We start from the raw sequence: 12,278 nt of genomic DNA on the forward strand, positions 1-12,278 counted from the left end.
CGGAATTACACAGTGTACAGTGTCTATCTTCTACAGATTCGCCGACATATCGACCTGTCTCTATCCGTAAAGGTAAAATGCCAGTCCTGAATTGAGCTAATAATGACCTTTCATTTTTCTTTAAGTTTAATAATAAATATTCCTCAGTTTTGAATTCCCTTTTGAACAGTCTGTATGTTCTTAATTTTGGTAAGTTTTGAATGTCTCGAGCCCATATGTTTGAATAATAACTATTAATGAGAGTTTTTGCTTGAGAGAGACTGACCGGGAATAAATGGTCAAAGTTATCATTCAATCCCAGTGTGTACATAACTGTTTTTAAATCACTGCACCAATTATTTGAGCACTGTCTATAGTCTGTTTCAAACAATTTGTATGTCAGTCTGTTAGTATCAATACACACTAATCGATTCCAGAGGCGTAACATAGAGGTCCATCTACGGTAACGGCTGGGTAACCAGCCTGTGTCTCCAAGCATGGCAAGTACGGGTGTGAATCTATGAACGCCCATGAAATATCTCATTGCGCGATTTTGGATATTATCTATCTGTTGGAAATGTTTATTCCCCCAAACAGACGCACAGTAGTCAAGTATTGGTATAACACATGAGTTGTAAAGTTTTTCAAAAGATTTAAATCCGAACTCTTTGTAGTTGTGTATTTTGTTTATAATGCTACCTAATGCACGACCGGCTCCTTTTGCTAAAGCATCACAGTTGTTAGAAAAATCATGTTTTTCGTGGAATATTACGCCTAGGTATTTGTAAGCCTCGGCGGTTTCTAGCTCGTTGTCACCAATTCTGAATGTGAAATCTGTTCGTTGCGCCCGTCCTTTTCTGAAGTGAATACATTTTGATTTACTAGTATTTATTAGAACGCGCCATTTCTTACACCAGTCATGAATAGTGTTTAACATTGTCTGTAATTTTTCTTCAGAGTCTGAGATCAAAACTATATCGTCTGCGTACATAAGTAGCGATACTTTAATATCATCCATAGGCACGCCAAGGTCAAGGTCTTTAATTTCTTCTGCAAGATCATTGGCGAAGATGGAAAATAGTGTCGGTGATAATGTACAGCCCTGCTTGACCCCTGTGACACAGTCGAACCAGTTAGTCATTTTCTGATTTATTCTCACACACGAACTGGAGCTAGCGTATATGCTTTTTATAGAATTATACATCTTTCCGTCTATGTTGTTGTTAAGAAGCTTGTATAAAAGCATATCTCTGTCTATGTAATCGAAACAACGTTTTAAGTCAATAAATGCCGTAAACACCGATTTATTGTTGCGTATAATACTGTTAAGAGAAAACACGTGGTCCTCACAAGATCTTTTAGAGCGAAATCCATTCTGTTCATCAGCTAGTATATTGGCACCTTCTAGATATTCTGTCAATCGTTTGTTAAGAAATGCACTATATAGTTTACTTATACAAGATAACAGGCTTATTCCACGATAATGCATTGGTACTCGTGCGTCTGATTCTGAGTTTTTGATGATTGGGCAAATTACAGATTTTCTCCATATTGACGGTATAATGCTGAAGTCGAATATCATTTGAAATAAATGTTGTAGAACTGAGATAATTACCGGATACTTAAGCACGTCATACGGAATACTGTCTAAGCCGCAAGCAGAACCCAATTTCGCTTTATTGACAACAAATGCACACTCTTCCACTGTGATGTTCGTATTTAACGTATGATTTGGTTCATAGAGGGGATCTGCAATATTCATTTCTAGTAGATGCTTATGTAGCTTGGCACGATTATAATAATCCTCATCAAAATCGTTGTCATCCTGTGAATTATACAAGTTCTGAAAATCCTGTCTCCAGCGCTCGAAAACAACGTGCTCGTCACGTATGACTGATCCCAGACTGTCCACTATTTCAATAGGAATGTCTTTACGTTTTTGGGGACCCAAGTTTTTAATCTTGCGCCAAAACTCATTTGGATCATTTGTTGACATATGTTCAATTTCAAATGCTTTGACTGTCTATATATACGTTCACATTTTTTGAGCTCTCTGTCGAAAATATTTCTAGACGAAACATATTCCATTCTCAAACGTGATCTGAGTTGCCTATTATCACGGCAGTTTAAATATTTATGCTCATTTTCTCTCATTGTATTCCAAAGAGTATTTAAATTATCATCCCAGTATGGTTTCCGTACTTTGTGACGTCGGGATGTACCCCGAGAGGATCCATGTTTTGGGATTCTTTGATTCATTTCATGCTTAATTGCTTCACATAACTGTTCATAAATTGAGTCTACGTCCATTTGTGTTTCTCTTGATCTTTCAATTTGTGTAATTACGTTTATCATTGCCAGTCTGCTTGTTTCACTATTCATAAAATCTATCGGTATACGCCTTAAGTTAAACCTTGCTTCGCTGGGGGTCTCGACTGTTATACTTGTTTGATCGTAACTGTAATTATAGTCCGTTTCAAGTTCAAAAACTAGAACACTGTGGTCTGGTATACGGGATCTACTTGCAAGTAATCCATGTAGGTAATGAGTGTCAATTATCGACTGTGTAGGTATTACTTTGAAATTTTTACAGTACTGTAATACGTCATGAGAAACGCATATAAAATCCACGACCGATTTCCCCTTTCTTGAAACTGACGTAAAATTGTCTTGCTCTGGGTCATATCTGCCATTTAAAACACAACACTTCGATTCAATTAAAAACTCAATGAATTCGTGACCATGTTGATTTATACTTCTGTCAATAACGTTTCTTCGTGGTATGGAATCGCATTCTTGGAATAGATCAGATAGGGAGCCTATTCTTGCGTTAAAGTCAGCACAAATCAGAATTTTATCACTATTACAATGCGTATATAGCTTAGTAAGTAAATGTGCGAAGAAAGACTGCGCATCTCTACCACGCGTTGAGTTTTCTGGCGGTAAATAACATGAAAATATCAAAATATCACTTCCAGTAATTTTGTGTGTCATTTGTACTGCAATAATTCCGTCGTGCGATTTATCTACCACGTCAATATTATAATAGTTACATATCCATTTCTTAACAAGTAGGCCGACTCCTCCGGAAGCTTTCGGGGCGTTTCTATGTATATCTTCTCTGTTATGACCGAACCATAAGTATCCATCAATGTCTATATCTTTATGTCTTGATAAATGCGTTTCTGATATTGAGATCAAATCGGCATCAATTGATTTTACAATATTTACACGTAAGTCATGATTTTCAGATGTCCACCCGCATACGTTAATATGCGCAATAATGGGACCAATGGGACGGGGCTCGTCCTAATGTCTAGGGGTTTGAACATGTTCCTGGCGTGCACGTATGCGTCCGCTTGCGTCTACCCTGAGACTGTTCCTCTGATCTTGGGGCAAGTGTCGCAGTATTGTTCTTGCGTTAAGCTCGATTAAACGTTCTGCGTGTGATTTACTGCTTTTCAAATATACATCTTTGTAGTGCTCGTTGTTCTTAAGCTTCATTTTATTTCTCAAAACGACAACTTTCTCATGAGTATTCCTGTATTCTGGAAGCTTATCTTTATTAGTGGCGGCCTACTGTCAAAACGGTTTCTTAGTCGTGTAACGCCTGTGACAATTACATTTTGTGAGACTTCAGTACCTAAGGCATCGAGAAGTGTATTGACTTTTTCTATGAGATTCTCATTCTCCTGATATTGTATGCCGCTTGCTGTAATGCACAAATCTGGGTCGTTCAGGTAATCAAGATTATTTTGCCGAATCGTGTTCATACCATCTATCATCGGTTGCTCTCGTTGTTCTAGGCTTTCTAGCCGATTTTGAACAGACTCCATTGTTTCAATGACGTGATCAATACGACTCTTTTCTCTACTGATACTCGAAGTGATCTCGTCTTGAAGTGATCTAATACGAGTGTCAATTTTATCGATCATTTCCAGCCTAATATCATCAAGTTTCTTTTCAAACATTCTGTTCATATTGTCCTGGCTCTTTTTAATATCACATACAGTACTGAGAACAGAGTTAACCGTGGCACATAACTTATCAATTTTGTCTTCGTTTTGCGCCATATTACTTGTTTCTCCAGATCTGATGTCTAATTCAAAAACAGGTGTGTCTCCTTCGTTTTGATTCTCATAAAGGATAGAGTTAGCTTCACTTATTATTTCACTTACATTTAACGTTTCTTTATTGCTAGAATCTGGGCTCTTTAAGCGAAATTGTTTTATTGAAGAAGATGGCTGTTCACTTTCAGATTCACTACTCTTTTTGCGTTTTTTCCCGTCTTTATATATATATTACATGTATATAAAAAATAAATGCATGCAAGATGGGTGCCGATTGGCGAGTAGAACAGCCAATAATGACCTAGATATTTGTTGTTTTAGTTAAGTTAGAACATTAGATTTTAACATAAAGGGGGTGTTCAAAATCAGTTTCCTCATTATTTGCTTTACTAATTAGATCTATATAAGTAGTCTACCAACAAAAATCATTTAAAAGGTAAATCAAATAACTATAGCTATAGCAGCAGATTCTTCACGTGAAATTTAAGATACCTACAAAACAGGACAAGGCTGTATAACGAAAGTGCACTATTATTGACGATACCGAACCTAGACATTTTTCTTCTTCTCGTGTCTCAGATAATTCAGAAAGCACACCTGGATTTAATTCCATTTGCGAAGCAGTTGCATTCTTTACTTCAATGTAACGATTTGATATTAAACATTTTCAAAAAAATATATTCTCAACGCATAGCAAAGCAAACAAAAGTTAATATTTATCAATTTGTAATTTTAAAACTTGACGCCTTCTTTTATGATTTCCATTTCTAAAGTCAATAACCTTTAATACGATTTATGATAGTTTCCCTTCCAAACAAATGCAAATGCAAAGCATATAAAATGAATGGCATTCCAAATACAATTTAAATATGTCTGAACACAACTGTAAATTTAAATTACGGGAACATTTTTAAATATTATATGATTGCAACAAAAATTGTTACATAGTCACGAAATAAATAATAAATTTCAACCAGACACATTGCATAAAAAGATTGAATCATGTTTTTTGTGCTTTTTTAAAGGCGTAGTTTAGTATTCAATTTCAAAAGTAATCCATATTTTTAACTGTGTTCGTTAAGGCATCAATTAAATAACTTATTTTAGTAGTTTTATTATAAAAATGCCAATTTTTAAAGGTGGAACTAATAAAAGGTGTTAATAGTTATATAAGAATAATGCACAACAAGGACAATCAATAAATAAAATACAAATTAATTTGACCTCTACAATCCACACAATAGTAGTTTTAATTAATTGATCGTAACTTCAATACTGACTTAATTGAAATCATGTGAAACTTCCCTTTTAGTAAGGCAAAAATTTTATTTCCTTAGATAACAATCACAGGTATGAAGCGTGTTTTCAAATAAGACTTAAAATTTTCATTAACTTCGTACGGTTTATAAATCATTTCTTGGATAAAATCTAAATGAGTAGTTACATTAATATGTTCGATTCGTACAAAGCAAAGAAACACTTAGCTTACCCACAAGCATACTACATTTTAAGAGTAATGCTTTTTATTGTATTTCTTATTTAGTTTTAAGTCTCTCCGACATTGTTGTAAAGGAAAATATATCAGATGCCTGTATGCTATTATTTCAGGCACGCGCGGGCACCTGTAATAAACCACGTACCCTTCTTTAGCTAGATTAATGGTATCCTTCATCGTGTCACATGAAAGAATTTAAGTATAAGGAAAGAAAAGAGTGATATAAATCGTTTACATTTCATAAACAAAGCAAAGATGTATTTTTACAGCGTGTAAATATTCTATAGTTCAAGAAAAATCAAATTTTGAATTTAAGATTCATGCCTAGCATTGATGATAAATGGCTTATTTACATAAAAGTTTACATAATTTGTATGCATGCTACAAAGTATATAGTACTTAGATAAAAAGAATCATGATTTATCTACAGGATGAATAATGTTTGAAAAAATGAATTGCATTTTATGTATTAAAACAAAAACAAAGAAGAAAAAGTAAACATGATGTAACCAAGTAAATTCAGGACAACATCGCAATGAAAGAACAAGTAAATTACATATTTGACAGACACACTAAAATTCACCAATCAAATAATAACACCGGTTACAGCGGAATTCAAGTACGTAAAATGAATTAAAAAAACCCATAGAGTTTGTACAAGAAACAACTAAGGATTATCATAAACGCCAAGAAACAGGTTGAAACTAGACTTTGGGTAGAGGCATAAATTGTAACGTAATGAAACACGTCGAATGTTTGTCAGAAACTGGTTACAGTGTCAAATTCTGATATAATCCCTATGTGTGGGATTCCAACTCGTGACAATCAACTTACATGTCCCACTCCTTTCACCCTTATGTCCACTCCAGGTTTTTGTTTTGTGCCTTCTGGGTGCCTTACTTGAGTGTGTCGGGGGCCGCGTCCTGTGAACGTTGCCTTTGCCTTGTTAATCTCTATTCTTGTTTTTTTTACAAACAAATACTACACCAGCACAAACTATTGATCCCCAATTAATAGTTAAGAGTTAAAATCTTTACAACATGTTAAAGTTCTTGTTTTTTCCACTGTGAAGAAATAATTGATTTCTTCTTGTTCCACTGTGATGATAAGGTTATTTTATTGTTACTTCAATCATTGTTCAAAACCTCACACTGACAAACAAAGCAAGATATTTTCATTTACCTAAATTGTTCATATTTTTGTTCAACAATTATGCCAACAAAATGTAAAGTTTACAAGCTATTGTATTGTTCAAATTGCAGACATTTTGGCGGCAAATATAAATTGACAGTTTCATATACTAGTACATTATTGATAAGTTAGATTAACGGTCAAAATAAATTTCAGTTGTATGTCACAGGTTTAAGGTATATACAATATACATATTTTATTGTGAAACTGGATATGATTATGATATGTTTAATTGTGCTGTGAAATACAAATCGTAATAAGTATAAACATTTAAGTGATTTTTTAAATTAAAGTCGATAACTGACTCACGTATAGTTAGGTTAGCATACGTTATGTGACTTTTATTCCAAAGCAAACTCAGAGAGTCAAAGTCGGTAAGGACTATCGTATTATTAGATAAGCCTCTTTCCTTTTGATAATTACAATAAATCTCGTATCAAGAACATTTTTGTAGAAACTATTACTTCATTGTATGATATTAATGTGATTGTAAAATCATTTTTTTATCAGAAACATATATCCGGTATGGAAAAGGTGGTAAAGAATACCTGTAATGTAGAAAATGTTGTACAATGGAAATCAACTGATACCGACGTGATTAATTTCAACCATTTCTCTTTCTCCTCTGCCGTTAGACTAACAAGAACACCGGGCTTTAGATCCATCGTCATGACACTGTTCCAATCAGGGTTTCACTGATGTTACATGTTACACTTGCACTTTAGTCATAAAGTAGAACCTTAACTTTACTCACACTAATTGTTTTATATTGGAAAAGACCTCATTCACATCACAAAGTTCAGGTAATAATCCTCTAATTCCTATACACTTAAAGCCACTTATATCTGTGACTTTTTCCGATAAAATAAAGGTAATAATTCTCTTCATTTGAAAAATACTATATTGTCAGATTATGATCAATGCATTAATTTGTCCTTGGCTATGTTCAATACCATTTTATATTATATGCAATGCAATTTCCTTTTTTCTCTCTCATATTTCGGATACCTTCTGCATTAAACATCAAATAAAGTGTAGCTTCAATTATTATTTATAAAGAAGTAGTCAATTAGGTTGAGACACTCTTTGGAGGAACACAAACATGCTGTCAAAGCATGTCATTTTATATATAAAAACTCTCCTTTAAACAACCATTGAAGAATATTTTAATATTAGGAATTCGGTTGTAAAAGATAAGCCTAATGACACAGAAAAATCCAAATCTGTCTGGAGCACAATCCGCATAATTTCATTGGAATATTTAGAAATAACAGTTTTCAAGATCATAGCTTCAAAAACATGTCATGTGCTTTCTGAAAGCAGTCTGATATTCTTGTAACTTGTTCCATTAATATTTTAATAACAAATCAAGTAAGCACAAAAGAAAGTTTATCGATCCGAATTCATATATATATCGAGCGATTCCATCACAGCAACTTGAGATGTAAACGCAACGAGGGCGAACTTTGGGCTATATTCCACAACATTTTCTTACTAAAATCAGCCATACTATTTAATTCCTAGATTCGAGTAATAAAAACATTTTCTCTATGAAACATTTGATTTGATGTTCAAAATATCTCTATATTTATCAACCCAATACATGTACATATATTTAACACCTTAAAATTAGCAATAATATGCAAGTATGTGCAAAAATAGCTAAGAATGGCATATGGAATAGTTAAAACAGCATTGGTTTGTTATATGACGAGAATAAACGATTATAAATCAAGTATATATATTACCATGTAATGAATTGTATAAATCAAGTAATTGTTTTCGTATGACAAGTATCAATAGCTCAGAACTCGGAACATTTCTTGAAACATTTGAAACATTTTCCCCTCGGGTCTACTGTAGAAAAGGAAAACATGTGTTTTATAAAGTTGTAATAATTGATTTACAATATGTAAGATGCTAATTATCTAAATAAAATAACGATGACCGTGATAAAGGTAGCAAAATGTGAACAAAGTGGTATTTATTGTCACTTCCAGGCAAATTACTAAATCGGTATAAATCGAGAGTGTTTCAATAGGCTTATGGCTTCCAACACAATCGAACTTAAATAAATTTGTAGGTCCTTTTTGTCAAAACTCAAAACTGGACGTAGCTGTATGGGAATCTTTTTAAAACTGCAACAGGACATCAAAAATAAAACCTTCGGAAAAGTTATGTAATATCGTGTTTGAGGCTTTAAATCCAAGGAAATATTTCCATGTTACCTTTTGCATATTTTCCCCTTTTTAACTGTGTCAGATATGTTCTATGTTCTAGTATAAAAGAACTTCAAATTTGTAACCGGATATTTATTTAACACATTAATTTTGTTTCTTTATGAAACATTGCGATTATTTTACATTAATTTAAAAACCAATTTGTTACTGTGGAGAAATTTAGAAAAGTTCTTTATCAAAATCTCCATTAATGTTCAATAAGAAAGAAAGAAGATCATTTAAAATTAATCGCATGAACTGACCTTTTACATTTATGATTCAAAACTCGTTTATATCTCATCAACTCTTTCATATCAGACATTGAGGGGATTAAATCCGATCAGTCATTCATAATTTATCAAGGTGGTAATCACTTTGTTGTGCTAAAAACATATTTCATGTCTTTAAACGTTATTTTTGTACTCTTCAGAAATAAATGAACAGTCAATATCAAACACTTCTACAGTGATCGACAGAAATGGATTTTTTTAATTTTGCCTTTAAAAACATTGTAGCATTGCCTCTATTTTGTTCAATAATCAATACATTTAGTAAACTATTTTACTTTGATAATTATAGATTCTTTGATAAATGTAGAAAGGGATATGCTGGTCTTTTGGTTGTGTCATATATCAATGAAGGTTGGTTCTAGTCTCAGACTGGTCAAAAAATGTGTCATCATGCAACACAAGTACTGGTTAGTTTCAGGAAGCTGATTCAAGATCCAAGAAACTTGGTCCAATGGACGAGCTTGAAACTTACTGAAGATAATTACATATATATGTTAATTTTACCAAAATATCGCTAAATGAGGAGAAGTGAATTGAATACCACTATACGTTATTAGAATTATTCAATATTTTTTTATGAAAGTTTCATTCAATTATACTAGTATTTACGTGCTATATAACAGGTACTGACCTCATTCTATTAATAAATTAAGGGATATTTTGTAAATTTCTTACAAAATGTATATACATTTTAGGATAGAAATAGTCACAAACCAACAACGATCCTTTTTTTTATTTTTCTATTTTACAATCGCTTTAAAATAATCATGAACAGTTTTTAAAGATTGGAATGCATCTGGGGACGTGCTGCTTTAAAGATAATGTATGTACATATTTATTCATAGGCCTTAAAACTTCGCCGTGTTTACAGACTAAACTAATAAGGATTAGTTGCTATTGTGGCCAGAGTAAAATGTTTGAACAATAATAAATTAAGAATAACTAATTATATAGTACTCAACAACTGTGAAGTAATACATCAAATAATTCATCTTGCATAAATTCCTCACGGTCCCTCAAGAGCAAAAAAATAAACTAAAAGTGAACGAAGGCCTGGTTTGATTGAGTCTTTTATAGAGAATTGTGAACACACCCATCGTCCCCCGTCCTTCACCGCTTAAAGCACTTCATATTTTCAAAAATAAACGTACTGGAATCAATTATATCAAAGGACAAGAAAAATATAAGACTTCTGTGATGGAGAGCGGAATACCTTTCACACAGCACTTAACACCTGATATTCTGTTATTACGGAAACTATATGATGCAAAATACTGTATACAAACATGAGAAAGCGAATGTAGTGTGTATAGACTTATGATTGTATTAAAAACCTTGCTGATGATAGATAATCTTAGTATTTGTCAAATCAGCAACAACATATTTTATCTAACCAAAAAAGAAATAAGGAAACAAACATACCTGTTTAACAAGAGATGGCATGAGTACACCACGTTTGACCTTGAGCAAGGTGGTTGCATGGTCAATCTAACCCCAACTTTCCCATTCCTGTTCAGACAAACCTGATAGTTTCCCAGGTTTTGCAAATGGAATATCATTGGCTAAATTAGTTTCTAATGGACGTAAATTCATATCTCTTGGTGACTTTAATCACTAGATTAGTACAATTAATTTAAAGAACTTGGTAATGATGTAATGTTATTATATTTGCATATCATCAAGTATCATCATTTGGTTCATTTCTTTTTATTTTTTCCGACACAAGATAATGAAACAGTCTTGTACAGGTTCACCTTTATGGATAAGTTTCTATTACTTAATTTGAACAAAATACCAACCAGAAACATTCACAAATTAAGCTCGGTGACAAGGTCTTTAATTTACAAAGCACGTTCCGATAAAATACTTTGTATTGTAGAAAACGAGGTGAAAAAGAATACAAAATAACAGCAGCAACAAAAATGTTATTGTACAATTGTAATGAAACAAAACAAAGTCCCGGTCAATAAAATAATTTTGAAATACTCCTCGAAAGCAGACATATAAGTTCCACTCTATGTAAACCAAAAGTTAACGACCATTATTGGTCATATTATCCACCATCAATTGAACTGTCAACTTTTCAAATCGTTTATGGACAAGCATTTATTTACATTGTCATTAATATGAACAAGATAATTCCGCCAACTCCTGATAAGTTGAGGGTATAACAATGACACTTCTATTTGGTATCCGTGTCCTTTCAAGTCCTTTTATAGCATGTATCTAAGTAAACATTTTATTTTAGACTGTTAGACAACAGTGAACTATTATAGTTGAATATAAATGAAATCAATTTCATATCTAACACGTTTAAAGTGGCATCGTTTTCACATAATGCTTTCCTTCAGTACAAATACTTGTATCAAAACTGGAAAAAGGTACAAATTCATTTTAACATCCTTACTTTGCACACAATATTAGTAGATCTACTAACATTTTTTCGTCTTCACTTGGCAAGCGATGTACGATTGTTAAAGTGGGTGCTTCAAGATTTTAGTATTATTTAAAACGTTTAAATATTCATTTATATATGTATGTACCAAGTTTCACTCCTTTGTCACATTTTTGGCGCCATGTCACCTCGGCTTCCGGGACAGACACAAGAAACGGATGCTAAGTTAATATTTGATAGTGTTAAATAAGTATTTGAAAAGGCCCTTAACAAATGACTTAATAAAGGTAAGTCTTAACATTTAATGAGACAGTATTTGCATAAATCTTTTTATTGAATATTAAGTGGAATTAGACCTAGCTAAACATACATATTACGGGCAAAAGTAGAAGTGATTTAATTTAACGTTATGGTCAAGATGTTTTATATAGTCATTCTAACCTAACCTTACGCTTCCAAAAATACTAATCGCAGAAAAAAATGATCACATGCACACCTCCATAACCAATTACATCAAACATATCTTCCATGCATAAGTTTGATGAAAGGAAGATCAACGCCTACATCGGGATAAATTTATATACTTTTAAACATACGTGTGATTTATGTTTATTTATATAAAAAAGCAAGTCACATAAG

The 12,278-nt window shown here is 32.7% G+C and overlaps 1 protein-coding gene across 1 annotated transcript in view; it reads right to left on the minus strand.

Moving 5' to 3' along the window:
- The window catches only part of LOC132758201 (uncharacterized), a 38,396-nt gene extending 30,981 nt beyond the window's left edge, over positions 1-7,415 (minus strand). Inside the window, exon 1 of the mRNA XM_060749756.1 lies at positions 7,284-7,415. Coding sequence (XP_060605739.1) covers positions 7,284-7,406 — 123 coding nt within the window. The 5' untranslated portion in view covers positions 7,407-7,415. The remainder of the gene's footprint in view (positions 1-7,283) is intronic.
- Positions 7,416-12,278: the final 4,863 nt, after the last annotated feature.

The sequence above is a fragment of the Ruditapes philippinarum genome, unplaced genomic scaffold, assembly GCF_026571515.1.
Source record: "Ruditapes philippinarum isolate M1 unplaced genomic scaffold, ASM2657151v2 ctg2490_1_1_1_1, whole genome shotgun sequence".
NCBI classification, from domain to species: domain Eukaryota; kingdom Metazoa; phylum Mollusca; class Bivalvia; order Venerida; family Veneridae; genus Ruditapes; species Ruditapes philippinarum.